Source organism: Tinamus guttatus, unplaced genomic scaffold, assembly GCF_059628265.1.
Source record: "Tinamus guttatus ecotype Peru unplaced genomic scaffold, ASM5962826v1 Tinamus_guttatus_pri_ptg000716l, whole genome shotgun sequence".
NCBI lineage: Eukaryota > Metazoa > Chordata > Aves > Tinamiformes > Tinamidae > Tinamus > Tinamus guttatus.
In genome coordinates this window covers 1,508,822-1,527,351 of record NW_028289250.1, presented here as the reverse complement: position 1 = coordinate 1,527,351, position 18,530 = coordinate 1,508,822, and the positions used below count along the sequence as shown (strand labels likewise).

Sequence of the window (18,530 nt, the reverse complement as noted above, 5' to 3'; positions counted from 1 at the left end):
GGGGGCTGGCGCACATGGGGCCTGCGGGTGGATTCAGCACCCATGTGGCAGGCGGGCCCCGTGCCGCTGCCCTGTGCGGGCCGCACCAGCAGCCCCATCGCGGCAGGGCTGGCTCCGCTGTTGCTGTCAGTGTCACGCACCGCTCCATCACCACTCTGGAGACAGTGTGGGTGAGAAGGAGCCCCCAGCCCCATTCTCAGCTGGGTACGATGAGGATCCCCTGCGATGCCCCTCGCCCTGTTACAGCCCCCAACTCCTTTGGAGGCTGTTCCACAGAGAAGAAACACCCTTCTGCCTGGCCTCATGCTGTGTTTCTTTCCTACCTGGTGAGAGGAATGTAATAGGCAATTGTAGCTGGCAGGTGAAAACAAATGCAGTGCAAGAAATATAAGAATAAAATAGGTTTATTAGAGCTATTTTACATAAAGGTAATCAGGACCAAGCAAGTTTGTTTTTGATGAACTATTTGTATACCATGGCAATATTCCAGCTGACTTGAAGTTACTGAGGTACAAAAGACGACATACAAAAAGGTGCATGCCTCATCTGCCTCATTTTTTACTGGGTCGCTTGATGAACGTGACATCCTTGGACAGTCAAACAAGATAGAGAACACAGTATGTGTATATGTATATATATCTGTATATATAACATGTACTGTACACGTTTTACTGTTAACACACCTGAAGTTCACTCACACCTATCAATTACTTGCTCTAACTCTATGAGAATTTCACTGGGGCAGAGCGGGGTCAGGCTGCTGAAGCTGCCAAGGCAGTGCAGGGGCTTGACCAATGCAGGTCCCGAATCCCACGTGGCCGGAGCAGCAGGCCACGGGTGGCAGCTGCCCGGGAGCGCTGCCTTCCCGCTCTCTGCCTGCACCACGGGGCTTTGGCCAGTGCCGCGGCTGAAAGGCCCTGCTATTCTCCCCAGCACAGCACGTTGAGCAGGGATGGAAGGGGCTGAGCAAGCCGTGAGCGCTGGGCACAGACACAGCTCGGCCAGGACTGCTGCCAGTACCAGGCAAGTCCAAAACCCCTTCTCCTTTTTCATTTTAGAATTTAATATGTGCAGCTGTTAGCTGCACGAACGGCTAAAAACTATAAATGGAAAAAAGGTATTTTATTTTGTTACTTAAACCCCAAATTTTGTAAAAAAAAAAGCTGGTGCTTAAATAGTGATTTAATTAAAAAACACAACAAACCAAAACCCTCTAACAAGCCTATCTGCAGCGTGTGGTGCGGAGGGGCCCGAAGCAGCGTTCACAGGGCGCTCAGTGGCAGGGAGCGGCAGAGCAGGGCGCTCCTGGCAGCCGCGGGATGCTCCGAGGGCCCCAGCCAGGGGCTGCTCTGCTCTGCGGAGTCGCTGCGGGATGCAGAATCCCCCAGGGCTCCTCTCGCCAGCTGGGACACTGCTCGTTTCCTCACCGCATGCACCCATCCACCCACCCACACTGCTACTGCATCTCCAGAGGGGAAGGACGTGTTTCTTACCTTGTTGGCTTCCTCTAAACTCAAAATTTAAGTAAAGATTTTGGTCCTTTTTTACAGGCAGAGCTTTACAGATACAGCAGAAAGGGGTAAAAACAAGCAGCCTAAACCCAATGTTCAGAGATACATCCCGTTGATGAGGTAATCGGACTCTTCAGATGTGATGGGTCGAGCTTTTTTAAGCTTCTGCCTCACCAAACGCAGTCTGCAAGCAACCATGAGCAGTAGCAAAGCAGTGATGGCCAGGCCTAGTGCCAAGGGCAACACAGCACCTGCAAAGAGGTTAAGGAAGATCATAGTTTTAATATATACTGAACATTTAGTAGAGGAAATCTGAAAATTATTTTTAAAAATATGGCCAGTCCATCGGCTAATCTTTGGAGCAACTCACACTGGGAAAATGTACTGTATGATGATATGTGTAGAGAATCGCTCAAACATGGAAGGACATCATCCCATTCTTGACTCTAACAACTAGGTCTGTCACACCTGACCGAAAAATCCTAACGCCCACCTATAGGAACTCACGTACTCAGTCCTACCTGTTTCCGGGACTGGGCGACTGCCTCCAAGTGGATCTCTCTTCGGCGCAATTAGGCCATTTCCAGCTTTCTCATCAGTTCTTTTCCCTGAGGAACTGCTGTCTGTGCAAAGTCATGCAAGATAAATGAATACTGCAGTTTAGTCATTCAGGAAGTCTCAATCGTTAACTTAAATAATGTGAATGAAGTCTAAGAACTGCTGCCACCTATTGTAGAATTTGAATAAGTAACATGAAATTTAAGCTAAAATGTAAATCCATTTTTGCATCACCAACCATTTCAAAGAAACTCTAGTGGGGTCAATTCCTAATGATTAAAAGATACAAACGCTCTATAAAAACTTCCATAATGTGATCTAGACTAATACTAGCTAAAATATTACTGAAACAGTTGTATATAGCTGAAAATTAGGCCACTTCAAATTATGCTTATCTCTACTGGTAATTCATAAATCAGGAAAAGCACAGCTTGGCTTCAGAAATCACCCTAATTTTGACCTTTCCCCAACACATTTACATGCAGAACTGAAATGCTGTTTGCACTGAAGTACAAACAATATTCATTTATACCTTCTGTTCTACACAGCACTGAAGAGGGTGGTTCATCATCTTCAAAATGCTTTCCCCACATTTTTTCTGACTACATGACAAGAAATAACACGTGCATTTTTCTACCAAGAAGTATCCTGGTCATCCTGGCACCACAGATGACTAGTTCTGCCTCACAAGAGCAGAAAGTAACTTAGCCAGGACTCCCTCCTCCTACCCTTGCACTAAAGTTCTGTACCAACAGCTTTGGAGCCACTGAATACAAGAAAGGCAGCTTACTCCACCAGCAACCTCACAAAAATCAGAAATATGCCTGCTTTATGTGGCTACATTTGTTTTTCAGTGGTAACAAACACATTGAGAGGCACTTTGGCTATGAAGTGAAATATTTCCTGATGGCCCTCAGAACTGTAACAGCGTCCATGAAGATATGCTATGCTACGACATCAATAATATATGAATGTGAAACATTGTAATCAGAATAATTTTCATGCAATGGTGGGTGTTAAAAGGGAATGTTTAAGTCACTCAGCTTGGAACAGCTATCCATATTCACCTGCTGCCCCCGAGAACAGCTCTGGAGCACTGCAGAAAGCCACCAAGCCCGTGGAAGCAGCAGAGACACTGCACTGTGAGGCTTGTAAACTGTTGGTGTGAGGTTAGTACTAACGTCCCCACTCGAAGCAACAAAACAGCCTCCCAGGCTCTGGGCTTATTGCCTTGTCACTATGGTTGGGGCATAAACACTTCTCATGCCTCGAAAACAAGCATCAGTCCTCATCATCTACATGAGGAAGGCATTAAGTTGTCTAGCATATGTAAGGGCCTTGAGATAATTCTAAGTGTAAATTGCACTAGCTTTAAGCTACTTTAATAATATCGGAGCTGCACAGAACAATCTTGATGTAATAGACACTCAGTCAGCAGCTACTTTTTGTTTCTGCTTTCCCTATATAAAATTAAATAATATTTTCCTTAATTCTGGAAATACTCAAAAGAGACCAGCTCTTCCTAGAGCTGATCTAGCCTGCATGACAAAACTAGGTCTGAATGTCTGGTTTATAAATTTGATTTTCTGCCATTTAAATAAGGGAATATTTACATCAAATGTTTGTGAAGACATTTAGCAAATATATCTGAGTATACAGACTAGCAGAAAATAAATAGAAGACTACTAGAATAACAAAATGCTTTCACGAGATCTTGTAGGGTTTTGTTAGGATTTGTATCTATTCCTACAGGATTAGAGAGGCTGTCAAATTATCAACTGGAGAAAAAAAACACAGATTGCCCCAAAGAGGCTTTGGAGTCTGACACCTTGAGGGTCTGCATCTCTTTGACAACATGTGAAACGTAAGAGGGTTTTCCTCAGGCACAGATCCAATCACCTTGGAATTCACACACAGCTCCCAAGGCGCTGGAAATTCATCCCACTGGTGCTGTCCTAAACTAACTTGTGAGAATTTGTCAGATAACTCTAGAGAGTTGGAGAAAGGAGACTTTTCCCTGAAGTGTTAGAGCTTTTATGCATTTAGCCTTCTTTCCTGCCTAGTAGTATTTTTAACACTATTAAGCTAACACATCTTTTGTGGGTTTTGCTTTGTTTTTACTTTCTCATTTAGCAGAGCTAAATGACAGACACGGCTCTCAATGCCTCCGCAGTGAAAACATGAGTAAGGCCTGGGCACTCAGTCAAATGCTGTAATCCCATCCCTGCACAGCACTGCAGAACAGCTGCTGCAGGCAGCCTAGAGAGGCAAAGATCCTGTGCCTGGGGAATGCAAAGCTGTTATTGTGATTTATACACTCGGTTTTGCTGTGCTGGGAAGTGAAAATCTGCAGGCTACTTATTAGTTCAACCTGTCTACATGACCGAGGTTGCTAGAATAACTGTTGCTGCTTAGAAACGAGGCCATCACTCCAGCGTGCTTTGCTGCAAGCATATCTCTGTTAAATCCATTTACAAGTGCAGCCTGCCAGGACGTGCAGCTGGGTTTTGCAGCTCCCCCTGGGAGGGAAGTGTGTGGCAGCCCTAGAGAAATGCTGTGCTGGCCCCTGGGAGAGACGCGGTCTGGCTGAACTCACTCTGGGAATGTTCCTGCAAAGGGGCAGAAGTCCTTTACTGACACCAAATTCCTTTTCCCACATCTACTCCCAGCTCATGAAGAAAAGATGTGGTCTTCTAGCTTGGACTAAAATGAATCAGGAGTGGGCTACAGCAGGCTCAATGTGCTGTGCGCCAGGGGAACCTCTAAGCTGCCCATGGTTTTCCTCTAGAGTGACGCTGCCAGCCAGGAGCCCCGCTGGAGATGCACAAGTGCACAGCATATTCACCTTAAAACTATGCTTATAAGTAGATGCATCTGATGCAAGAATCCATCTAAATCCTGAAGAAATAAAGGCGAGGGGTCTTGCATTCATTTTAAAAAGGCTCTGTGCAGACAGCTTTCGTTGTATTAATTTGTCATTTCAGACCATTTTAAAGCACCAGCATGGGAACTACCTGTTTCAGTTGCCTTAAGAGGCATGGCAGTTTCCTTGTACCTTCTGGCGTTTGCAGGCAATGTTTGATAATTGCTGCCTGTAAAATTACTGCACACTGACTCACAGCAGGCTTGTGACCTCTACAGGCAATACTTCTTGGGACTTGAAAGCTTTCCGACTAAAGAATGAGCCTTCTTTATAGCAAGAAAAGATTTTTCTGACCCTGGAGATGCAATTCAGAAAGAATCGTGCATAAAAATTAAGATATTTGTTCAGAGGAAAACAAAACAAAACAAAAACCTTAAATAAGTAACATGAGAAATGAGACAACCATGCAATTGCTTTCCCAAAAGCTTTACTTTGGTATACTCTGCTGAAGGTGTCTTCCCACATACTTGAAGAGTCTTACACATCTATACAGCTGAACCAGCGGCAGAATTTCTTTGTACTTAGATCATTGCATGTTTTGTACCTTAGGCTGTATTCTATTTCTTTGTGTTTCCACATTTTACCTTTCTTTTTGCCACCTGGTAAGAAGGAGACTAGACAATTACAAAGCAATTATAAGGCAGTGCCTAGTTGTTACTTACCTATTAAATGCTCCTTTTGCATTCTATTTTTTTTAATTTGGAAAATTCTACTGTTAGCAAGGCACCCAAAGACAGCTTTATTACATTTAAAGTGAAAGGCACTTTCTTCCTTAATAGAAGACAATTATTTGAAACTGATGCCTTTAGATTCTTACCTGGCACAAATCCACTGGTTTGCTTCTTTGGTCCCTGAGAAAGCGACTGATTAGATGCGCCTGCATCGAGTGAGAGAAGCGGCTGATTTCTTACAGGGGCTTTCAGGGTGTTGTCTGCAGAAAAGTTTTCATGTGCATTTTCAGTCAGTCCTACAGTCCTTTGCTGGGTAGTGGCAAGAGCTGCGTGTGTCACTGTCTTCCGACCTGGGCTGACTGAATTAGCAGATACAAAACCAACCATTTTTGTATGGAAATAAACACAGTGGGGAATGTTCTGCTGGAAGACCCTGCAACTGAGGTACACTAACCAAGCTCTCATCAGGTTCAGACATGCAATGAAATGTGAGTTCCAGCTGCATAGCAAGCTACCAAATGCCATTAGGTAGGAGCATACATATGAACTCTAATGTGAAATCCAGCAGCTGAAATATTAATGAAAAGAGTGGCTAGTCACCCGCCAATACTGCCCTGATGCCCCTGGTGATTTTGGTTGACTTTGCTGAGTATGGGTACATACTGAGGATGAGTGACAGCACCTAACAGAGCAATAGTGAAGCGGCTGTTTTCCTACTTGCTCAGATTTGCAAGCATTTCAGATTTTGGTAAGATGCCTGATTGCTTTCAAGTGTACCTCCAAGACACATCTTTCACATGAAGACGCAGTATCTGGAGTCACTACGCAATTAAGAAATTGATCTTTAAATTGTTGAAAAGCTTAACTCAAAATCAGTTATTTTCTGACTTTGGCAGTTTTAATGTGCTTTAAAAAAATGAGTTATTTCTGAGCTCCTGCTGTATGATGACATCAAACCTGCCTACATACTTCCTATGAACGGTTCTAAACTGAGAGCAAGGTGAGTGTTCATGGAAGGAGGGAACACCAACAGCATCGTTCCTGTGGGTCATACAGCCTATGATTACCATGATCTGTGTTGTCACACAGGGCACTTACGATTCTGGCAGAAGGTTTCATCAGATCCATCTGGGCACTGTTTCACTCCATCACAAGCAAATGTGATGTCAATGCAGCAGCCATCATCACAGATAAACTGGTAACGAGAGCAAACCCCGACACAGGCTGTTGAAAAACAATTCTCATATTACCACAGGAGAAATGCAAAGTCTTCAGTCAATGACTAAAATCTCTAGAATCAGGCAAAAGTGAAACCAGACTTTGTCAAGAAAGACCACACAAAGTGGAAAGTTGAAGAAGGGCCTGGCTCAGCTCTGTAATGCTGCATGGACACAGAAGCTATAAATAAGAGCTGCTCCCTGAAGGCTGTAGCACCGTGCAGTCTGTGCAGCTCTCCTGTAGTACCTTAAGCTCTGGAGGCATAAGCTGAAGGGAGATCTCCTTTCCAGGCTTAAAAAAAAAACCAGGACAGCTCTGAAACAAATAGAGATCTCTATGGTTTTAATTGCATTTCTCAAACACGTATTTCATATTCCATATCCATTCTGTACATCTGACAATACCTTATTTTATATGCACACATATGAGCTGTATGATAGCTCTGGGCTCTTTCACAACGTATTTTCTGTAAGCTAATGGAAAGACTAGAAAGAATGCTCATCATTTATCCACATGGCCTCAATACAGTGCATGTCAAAACACGAATGAGCGCAAGATCTTCCAGGCAACTCTCACTGGAAAGAGCTGTACTGCTGCTTGCTTATTCTAAAGGAATACTTAGATTCCTTTAGAAATAAAGAATGTCTCTGGACATTTCACAATTGCAGATACACACTCAAGGCCCTCCTGAAATTTATTTTGATCTTTTAATTACTAAGTGCTTATACACATGCTATTGCCTTCCTAATAGTAGTGTATTTCATTGCTTTGTAAAGCACTATTAAGTTCACTGTTTGGTTAAGCTGGTAACAGCAAACGGATTTACACTACCAAGGAACAACCAACAGATGCCCACAGCAACAAATAAACAAATCAGAAAAACTCTGCTTTAGCTGAATTAAATATCAATGAATACAATTCTATCATCCATTACTGGAACATAGATATTATTATACAGATTCATAACCATTTTTTTTTCCATAACACCAATTTATTGCCACTGGGACTACTCTCTAATCTGGAGATAATGCACTGGAGCAGAGCAAGGCTTCACTGGTCCAGCTGAATATAGTAACGTATCCAGACACACCATGCTAGTTTAACCTTTACTTTCTGCTGGAACAGCAGATCTATATTAGCAGCTTACTAATTACAAGGCAATTAGAAGTAATTACACTAGCCATATCTATATACATGCTATTTTTTAGTTAAGAAATAACTCCAAAATGATAGCCACTGAAATGCAGCTTCCTTTCTTTCTTTCTTTTAAGCTTTTGGCTTTGTTTTTATATGTTCCTAAAGCTCAGAGTTTAAAATAACGATGATCAGTTTCAGTTTTCACAGTAACCTAAAATTTCCACAATGGCTTAACAAACATTTAGCAGAAAAGCTGAAATGCATGAAAGCAAGAAACCATCCCACCTTTTAGTCTACAGGTGCAGGCCAATATTATTATTAATCTGTTAGTCTCAAACATTATTAGTTGTAATTCAAAAGCGAAAAAGGTGCCCATGCATAAAGAATAAGGAAGAAATAACAATGGACAATATATGGAATGAAGAAATGGACAATAAGATTTCACACCACACAGGCAATGATTTCAGTCATTTTCTCACCTACTGCTGAATGAACCAGGGGAAGAACTGTCACAGAGACATTATCAGAGCTGCGCTGCCCAGCAGTGTCCGTCACTGTCAGCTGGAAAACATACACACCCTCCTGAAAGTGAGACAGCTTCAGTGTTCCTGGTTGTGGTACCTGATAGAAGAAACCCAATGAAAAAGAAATCTTATTGATATAAAGGATCTGTCCATAAATTTTGTGTTCGGTGCTTTTCGTATAGATAAAATATTGCTCTTAAGTCTAGCCAAAGCACTCAAGTGAGTGCAACTTTGATCTTTACTTTTGCTTTCAGATTGGAAAAATAAACATGCTTAACATTTGTATTCTGATTTTGATGGTACACTTAATTACATGGGGCTGTGGGTCCTAACACTGAAAAATAAACAAAATCCATAAACTTAAGTCATTTTTCAGTAACTAGAAGTGTCACAAAGTAGGCAACAATATTTTAGAATATTTTTTCTTGTACTCTCTATGTAGTTAATTTGTAGATCAATACATATCTAACGATACACTAAGGTGGTACCTTTTACAATTGACTTTTGACAAGGTGACTGAGAGCACTGCTTTATTAGTAACACTGACCACCTTCTTCCGGTATGAGTTTTACATAAAAGTCATTCATATACACACACACATATGCATAGAAACAAATTGCACTATATCAGAAAAGATTTAAGAAAATAACTTCTTTTATGATAACTTAAAATAGATAGCAAAATGACATTACTAGTAAAATAGTAATTTGGAAATACGTTTATATAAAATGAGTATGATATTTGTATAAAATGCCAATTTTCTTAACCTCATGACACTTTCCCTTCGCAAATACTTCCAACTGTCTGTGAATTCAGCAACACCGACTTTAATAAACACAATAGAAAAGCTAAAGTCATGCACAAATTAATTGGACATCTAGTGCATTTTCACAAGAGCACAGGCCTATTTTTATAGGAATGAGTTACTGAAAAGTACACTGCAATACTCTGTGAATACTTTTAATATTAACAGCAAAATTCAATAAAGAGCTTTGGTTTTACTCATTCAAATTTATTTTTAACACCTAAAAAAAGAACAGGAAATTTCAATAAACATGATACTATAGTGCTAGGGTTTTACAGCAGGGTGTACTGATAAATTCACTTTATTCTTATGGTAATTTCCTAATTTAAATTTCTTTCTTCTTCCATATATTCAAGTGCACTCATTTATCTATTTGTCCCGTTCATTGTTTCCTGATGATTCCTGAATATGGCACTTTGCATTTTATTACTTGCTGTACTACAAAACTAAATATACCTTCAAAAGCACTTTCAAAAGCACTGCTGTTGTTCACCAAGGTTGCTGGGAGAGCAAATATGACTTCTAAAACTTGTAAACCAGAGTCTCACTCTTGGCAAAAGTACAGAGAAACTCTGGCTTTTTGCTTCAGAACTTGGGAATACGCCAGTCCTCTTGAGGACCTCTCTGCTGTCCTTTCCTTCTTCGTTCTGCCCTGAGCAAGCTGAGCAAGGCCTGACTCTACTTACTTTGTTCTGAACTTTGGCTCAGACTAGACAGTAAACTTCCAGATAATGATCATGACAAAAAAAAAAAAAAAAAATCCACCATCCCCCACACCTGTAGCAGAGCTTTGCAGTGACAGTATGGAGAGAGCACATCTAACAAGCCAGTTATCCCTGAGCTAAACAATCACAACAGAAAATAAATGATTTCTTCCTTCTATGACATGGTAAGATCTCTTTCTGTAGTCCTTTCCTCTCCTATGCCTTCTATTTATTCCTTAGTACCTGAGTGCAATGTAACAGCTGCCTTTTATCTTATTTAAACATACAGCCTCATTATCCCTGGTTGCTATGCATTCACATACAGTTTTCTAAGAATAGATCAAAGGAAATTCAGTAACTTCAGGATACCAACTAAGCCAACAATATTTGTATGAATAATCACAGTAGTTAATTCAACACTAAAATTAAATTACTATGGTAATCATCAAAATACACATCAGTGGGAGAAATTCTTGCTCATTTGAAGATAATAGAAAAGCAGCTTTTTAAGCAGCTATTTAAGTGTAAGAATTGATTTCAGTCATCAAATATAAAGAAATCACCAAAATTAATGTGAATTTTGCAGGTTTAAATAAACATGAGCCTGGTCACTATTTTACAAGTAAAGAAGTAATAACATGGACTTTAAAATTTTTTGTTAACTTCTAATTTTTGTGTTTCTTTATAGATATATTGCTACATCACATTAATTTCAAAAGAAATCTAACGATGCTGCAAAAGGTCTGATTAACAACTCAAGATAATAAAATCTTCCTTTTATTGAGGCAATGTCTAGCGACTATTCCAGCTTCATTGAACTCTTTTCTGGATATTACGCTGTTGTTACTCTTTTCTGGATATGAGCTGTTTGCACACCTCATAAATGCCTTTTGGCCTCGTATTTTTCAAGCCAATAAAATTATAATTGAAGAGAAATAACTCACAGTGGTCTTTGACATGACAGATTTAACCTGTGACACAGCATCAAGTAATTCAGAACTGGCTGAAGATGATAACCCTTCCAAAGATGTACCATGTAGTAGATGACAAGACTTTCAAAAATATATAGCACTGGCTTGACTAATCCTTCCGAATATCCCTATCGTGTATTCTTCAAGGAGCATGGTTACAAAAAAATTACTTGTGCATAAATTTCAGTAACTTTTCACCAGAGAAACCCAGCTCCCTTCTTAAGGTTGATCCAGGAGGTCTTTTTTCCTGTTGCTGCTGCTGTGCTGTCTAAGCTCTCCCTAGCCAGGGGCAGCCTCCCTGCATCAGTAAAGACTAAGGGTGACTCCGTCTCCCCTTTGCCATGTCCTTTCTGCCCGAGGTGGAGTCTCAGATGTGCTCTCAATATTGCAGACTGCAAAAAGACTCGGTGCGTTTGAAACACTTTTCCTTTCCTTTGCTGCTGCTCTTATAGCAGCCACAAAAGAAGTGGAGGTGGAGAAACCCTCTTTTCATGGTTATTTTGATATCACGATCAAAAAGGTTAAAACCCAGTTGTAACATAAATGGTGCAGATACAATAAAGCAGTTCTTCAGTATGTCTTGTAAGGTCTACATCACAAATTTATTTGGAGTTTCTCCACAAGCACTGAAAAGAAAGTGTAGGTTAAAAATATGGTAATATTTTTAGTAACTGAACTACTGAGGTTTCTCTGGCGTGGATCACAGAAACCAAAAAGCAGCTACAGTGAGCACAAGCAATGCCTGGAGAGAGCAGAGAAGAAAGATGAAATACAATAGAATATTGGTATCTACTTACTTGCCATGGGCTGTCTCATGCATTGTAGATAAAAGTGCACTGTATAAACCCCCCTGAAGTAAGGCTCAAATTGAATATTCATCCTAAACCTGGTGTTTGATAGTCATTTGAATACTTACAGTGTTTTGACTCCTGCACTTAAAACTGAGCTATAAGGAATACAACAAACTGCCAGTAGCTGGCATCCATGAGGTTCTAGGTGTACCTTCATGTCAATAGATGAGTCACCTTGCAGCAAACTCCATTCGTACTGCACAATTCCATGGTCATCGGAGCTCTCCCGGCCATCCAGAAGCACCCAGTCGACAGGGGCCTGCAGCACAGTATCCTGCCCTGCCTTGCACTGTGGAGGCTCATCGTATTCTTTAAGGAAAAAAAAAAGAGATGAGTTATTTATGAAACTCAGCTATCATTTACAGAAGACTTTCTTTTTTGGGGGGGAGGAGGGAGGAGATGGGAAAGGTATGCATTCACTGTTGAGTATCCACCTGAAAGACAGCACAAGCACTGCTCAGGGCAGCACTTTTCTCTTTCCCAAATTTCAGTGCGAGACGGTTCACTTAAGCATGCTGTTCACAGTGTTCCCATCAGCCAACTGAATGTGCTGCCAGGCATTTCTCCTTGCCACAGGCCAGACCCACAACACAGAGAGACACCTTCCTTTGCCTGGAATAAGCCCCAGTCTGTTGGGTTGTGCAGCACAGTCAGTAAGAATTGCACATATAAATGATTTTCACGTTGCGCAGTAAGAAACATCTACTAAGCACATGTTTATGGCCTCCTCACTTCGGGTAGAGCTGCACAAAAGAAAAGCCAGTGAAGGGAATCCTCCTTGTACACACTCCTGCCAAATCTCAAGTCCTTCCTTGAAGGCTTGGAGCCTAACAAAGCAATGAGCAATAATATATGCCTTTTTAATCACTGTCTAAAAAGCAAACTTTTATACGCTTTTCTTCTCAGAAGTACTTAAGGCACTCTTTGGAACACTTCAAGGAATCCATCTGACACCAAACATGAGGGGGACAAAATTTCAAAACAAATGCCTTAAATTAAGAAAAATATAAATAACTGATAACAGGGTCTAATAATAGAACAGCACTGAACAGCTCTTACTAATCCAGCTGGCACAGGAAGCTTTGCCTAATGTGTATATTCGGAGTTCTCAAAAGCAAGTATGTTTAAAAAGCACTATTCACACGGGGGAAAAAAAAGTAAACAGTTAAACTAGTATAAAGTAGGAGTAAAACGAATCAAAGATCAGAACTCCAATACAGTGGGATGTCTTGTCTCAAAAATTCATCCCAACACTGACTTTTCTGGGAGGACACAAAGATATGTTTGATCTGAACGATACACACCTCATCACTACACACTCTTAGAATCAAATATATAATGCATTTTGGTATGTTGAAGATCAAAAAAGCTAGAACACTAGAGATCACTGTATACTCAGAAGGATTTTGGAATTACAAAGAGGTCATATTTGTGAGTAAATGTTGATTTGGGATTATCAAACAGAAAGTAGCAGAAGACTCAATAGCACAATACTTTGAAAAGAAAAAGAAAGGAACAGGTAGGACATGACCCATGTATGAGAGAAACTCTCAGAATTCAAAGCTCATTGCTGTAAATTAAATCACCGTATGACACAGGAGAAAAGAGATATGTCTTCACCTTCCCACTATGCAATGTTGTCCAGATTAACTTTTCAATTTCATTCAAAATGCAGTGATAACATAACATCATGTGGCAATATAATTTAATCTTATTTTTTTTTCTTTTCTGTTTTATGTCATGGCTGACAGATGTTTGAATGAAGTTTCCTCTCCTTCGTGGCTCTGCTTCAGCTCCAGAGTAATTGTATTAAGAAGCCATAACCCCCTTTTTCTGGTATCACAGTTACCTTGAGGGAGGATTTTTAAATAAACCCAACAGAATACAGAGCAATTTGCAGATCGCTATGGAAAATACCTTCCTAGATCAGTTCTGATAGTCATTAAAGCTGCCAAAAAGACAGGGCTTTGGAATTCAAAGTCTCCAATATCTAGAGTATGGTAACTGCATTCTGCATTAGGTCTAGATTTGAACAAAAGGCAATTCAAAATGAAGAACATCTGAAAAGATGACATTTTAACATTTTGATATAAAACCTAGTCTTGAGTCTCCTCTCTTGCAATTTCACACCTGGCTATAAGGCACACCCAAAATCAATACGTAAATAATACTATGTATCTAATACCCTCCCTGTTGTGAACTTCAAAAACATCTTGTGTTTTCTCTGTCCTCTTAAACTTAATTCCCCACAAGTTTCTCCCTGCAGCTTCCTACTTAACTACCCATGCACGTTTCAAAATATTTTGGCACCTGACTTCTCTAAAAATCGAGCCCTTGTTCTCCCTTTCCTCCTGCACAACACCACAGATGTTCTCATAAAACTGGTGGAAGTGGATGAGGAATTGAGCCCAAAGTCTCCCCTTGACAAGATGCAATCCAGATACAGTGTTTTCATTCATGTTTTGTGTAGTGACTAACTTACTCAGCATACGAAAAACTGAAGCTGATGAGGAAGACGGCATTTAAAAAGTGCTGTTAATAGGAGGCAATGAAACTATGATGTAATGAGCCAAGATCGGCTGCTGCTAATAACAGATTGTATTTGTGGGAGGTGAAGGGTGACTGTAAGTTCTTTGGATCAGACAGTGGGAAATCCAAAGAGTCCAAATTCCTGGAGACAGGCGCGTTTTCACCTAGAGCTCTGCTTCGAGGGCGACCACATGGCTTCTTCTGGTGTGGTCCAGGCTCTAGTGGTTACACAGGCCACCTACGGCACCTCTGGGCTAGCTGTGAATCACCCTTCTCTGGTCTACATCTTGGCACCAGCAATTCTAATTTCAGTGCACAAAAACTCACATTAAACTTGGGTACTTCACACATAGAGCCCACACGTTTCGCACCTCCCGGACTGCCTCCCCGCACCCCTCCTCGGCCACCGCGGCCCCGGCCGGGCCGGGCCCCCTCAGCAAATGGCGGCGCCGCGGGCCCCGCCGCGCCGCCGCTCGCCGCCATTTCCCGCTGCGCCGTTACCCGCCGTAACGGCCGCGCCGCGTAACGGCCCCGCGGCGGCGCTTACCTGGCAGCGGCGGCGGGGGCGGCCCGGCGCGGGGCTCGTGTGCGGGCGGCGCGGCGGCGAGGGCGGCAGGCGGGCGGCTGTAGGCGCTGTAGCCGCGGTGCGGCGCGAAGCGGCACACGGCGCGGCCGCGGTGCGTGCAGTTGAAGAGGTAGCAGCCAAGCTCGGCCGCCGGCTGGCGCGGCCGCGCGGGCGCCTGCACCACGGCGAGCGTGCAGCGCGGCTCGGCGCAGCACGCGGCCACGCACTGCCGCCAGCCCGACACGGCGCCCGGCGCCCGCACGAACGTCGCGCCCGCCGCCAGCGAGTCCTTGGTGCGGATGATGGAGTCGGGCCTGGCCGAGAAGCTGCCGCCGCACTGCTCCGCGCCGCCCCCCGCCGCCGCCGCCGCCGCGGGGCCCGGCTCCTGCTGCTGCAGCTGCCGCCGGAACTCCTCGAGCAGCGACTCCACGCCCGCGGCGCGCGAGCGCAGCGCGGCCGGCGGCGCCGCGCACCGCCCGCCCGGCAGCGCGGCCGCCAGCACCAGCAGCACCAGCGCCGCCATGGCCCCAGGCGGCGGCGGCGGCGGCGGCGGCTCCCCCCGCCGGCACCCGCGAGCGCGGGGAACCGCCCGCCCCGCCCCGCGCCGGGCTCAGCACCCGCGGCCCGAACAGCGCCGAGGGGCGGGGCCTACCAGAACCACGCCCCCGACCAGGCCACACCCCCACACGCCCCGCCCCCGCGCACGGCCTCTCCGCCCCCCGCCGTTACCGCCGTGTTTTAAAGGGCTCCCGCTGCTCCCCGCGCTTCCCCTCTAGGAGCGGGTTGAGACAGGGCTCTCCCCGGCTGGTGTCCAAGGGCAGCCCCAGTGCGTGCCCCGGGCACCACCGACCAGCTGATGCTGAAAAATCCCCGTGAGCTAGCCGGCGTTGTGTGGATATGAGGGAGACAAAGAATAAATGGTGGAGGTGCCACCTCCTAGCAGTGGCCTTTCTGCTCAGAAATAATAAAAAAAATACAGATATATGCAAAAATAAAAAAAGGGTAATGTTTTCTGTTTTAGCAACAAGCTGCAAGCATGCTGGTGAGAAGCTGTTCATGGAAGCTCTTGGCATGAAGGCTAAATGAGTTTCAAATTAAAAAAATGCAGTTTCAAAAGCTTGATTTAGCTTTATTTTTATCATCAAGCGATGGCCTCACCAGTTGTGTGACACACATTAAATTTTCAGTTTTACCAATGAGGTGGCCCCGTGCTGCTGGCAGGGGTGACAGCAGGTTCAGGAGAGGCAGGGTGGCTTCTGCAAAGCAGGCAGAGCATCCACCTTCTGGCTCTTGCTTTGAACTTGCTTTTTTTGCCTAATTTTCTGGAATTAGAAAGCATATCACATTATTTCTGCCTTGTGAGGAAGACCACACTCATAGTTATTCTGAGTTTTATTCAGAAGGTGGCAGCAGTTTATTACTTAAATAGATAGTTACTTGCTGTTGATGTATGTCTGAGTGTAAATAAATACTTAGATTTAATTGCTTATTTCCTCACTGGTTCATTGTCATGACCCTCTTGGATTTTCTTTAGGATCTTCTTGGATCTTCTTTTAGTTGCAAATCTAAATTATTTTTTATTATTTTCAGTAATATTTAATATATTTTATTCCCGCCTGCCATGGAAATGAAACTTTGGAATAGTTTGATTTTCAAACAGAGGATGTTAGAGGTTCATGAAGATGCATGGCAGGTTTCTAGCACATTTTACCTTTTCTAAGCATGCATGCACATATCACCGTTTATTGTCTAAAACATGCACTTCATAAGAACGGGGGATAATTAAAAAGAATGTAGCTTTCTCTTCCAAAATATGATGGTTAGGCAACACATATACTCTTTACATCTAAATAATATCTGTCAGAGAAGTACAGTATTTCAGAGTTTATGAATATTCATGTTGCCAACCATCTGTTGATTAGTTTTGATCCTTAGTCATATTCAAAAACCATACAATGATCAAAATTGGGAGAAAAATGTGAGTGCATCTGTTTTCCCTTTGACAGCCTCTTTCCAAAGTAAGAGAAGAATAGGAAGAAAATAAAGTCATGACAGGAAGATAAAATAAATAGGATGGAAAGAATGGAGAGGGTGGAAAGGGAGCAGAAAGAAAAGGCAAAAGGGCTACCCAGACTTTTTCATTTAAATTGCTTTCGTATGGAGTAGTGTGTGCATTTTTGTTGGCATATGTGCTCAAATGATAAATATGTCTTCCTTTATATTTGGTGTCTTCTGGATGCTCTATAAACCGTTAACACAGAATGCAAATCTTATCTGCAGAAAACATGTTGTTGGGATGATGCTGTCATTAAACACACTTTCTCTATTCCAGCTTGTCTATAAGAATTTGTCATCTAAATAGCCACAATAAATACAGATCTTCCTGAATGCTGGAATGGACCACCGATTGACAGCTGACTTTGAACAGTTTGCCCGTGAATGAACTGAAGTGATAACCTTTTCTTTGTAGCAGGAGATTCAGGTTTCAGGCTGTGAGAGTGAAAGACAGGCATTCAGCAGAAAATGGAGAGGGTAGGATAGCAAATGTTAGTGGTGGGAGCAGAGGAATTACAGGTATAAAACTCAGCTTTTTTGTTGTGTTGTTTTGTAGTATTTCCAGTTCCTCCCAAGCAAAATTGTTAAATGTTTCAGTACTGATGTTATGAAAACACCAGGAGGAATCATTATTCAAATTCCTAAATGAAAAATGCAGTCATGAAAATGTTTAATATCATGCTAATTATGTATACACCCTGCAGTGCTGCAAGTTAAAAAGGTGAATTCAGTTACAGTTAAGATGATTTTAGTCCAGGTATGGAAAACAGTTTTGCTTGTTCACTTTAAGAAAAGAAAAACAAACAAGCCCCATCTTGGCACTGTGTCTGTGTATAATTTTGCTGATCTCTTTATTGCTACATTAAATATCAGTGTATGAAATGTATGAGCCCTGCTAGCTTTTTAAGGGAAATATTGCTATCAAAAATCTCCCATTTCTATATGTCTGTCTATATTTTCATCATGTCTAACACAGAGCAAGTATCTTATTAAAACAGGGAAAGAGATAGATGTGGAAAAAAGGCTTGAGGTCGTTTTTAAAGATCTTTCTCACTAACAGCAGTGGTAAGGATGACGCCAAAGAAGACACATCACGTGATTGCTTTAACATTGGTGTGTGCTGTGATTGCTTCTCTGCCCAGATACTGCATAATTGACTGCACAGCGTTAGCCAGATACCACGTGGTAGGAGAACAGACACTATGATGGAAAACGCATGGAGGCTTTGCTACAGAGATAAATCTTAAGAAAACCTTCCTTGTAAAAAAAAGATGGTGGGTAGGGATAAGGATGCAACATTTTTGTAAGGTGAAGATACAGACTGTATTTATTACCTATTTTAAGGTGAAATTCACTGTGAGAAGAGAGGTCACATAGTGGGTTCCCTCCTCGCTGCTCAGGTATAGGCGTTATTGGAATGAACTGATTGATTCATCGGAATCGAGCATAGAAGTGAGCAAGGGAAAAAGAGGAGTAGCTTAAAGCTCAGCAAAAAAATCCTAGTATTG

General features: G+C 42.6%; 1 protein-coding gene across 4 annotated transcripts; it reads right to left on the bottom strand.

The window, feature by feature from the left end:
* Positions 1-1,531: 1,531 nt before the first annotated feature.
* Positions 1,532-15,519, bottom strand: LRP11 (LDL receptor related protein 11). 4 transcript variants are annotated; one of them, XM_088537044.1, is made up of 8 exons: positions 15,017-15,490; positions 12,476-12,485; positions 12,025-12,182; positions 8,498-8,639; positions 6,762-6,887; positions 5,810-6,022; positions 2,033-2,134; positions 1,532-1,762 (listed from the first exon to the last, which is right to left on the bottom strand). In XM_088537044.1, the coding sequence occupies exons 1-8, from the start codon at positions 15,488-15,490 to the stop codon at positions 1,608-1,610; spliced, it is 1,380 nt and encodes a 459-aa protein (XP_088393170.1). In that variant the 3' UTR covers positions 1,532-1,607. The 4 variants fall into 4 exon arrangements, with proteins under 4 accessions (XP_088393170.1, XP_088393171.1, XP_088393168.1 ...); XM_088537045.1 differs by lacking the exon at positions 12,476-12,485 and having other exon boundaries at positions 14,980-15,519; XM_088537042.1 differs by lacking the exon at positions 12,476-12,485 and having other exon boundaries at positions 14,941-15,490.
* Positions 15,520-18,530: the final 3,011 nt, after the last annotated feature.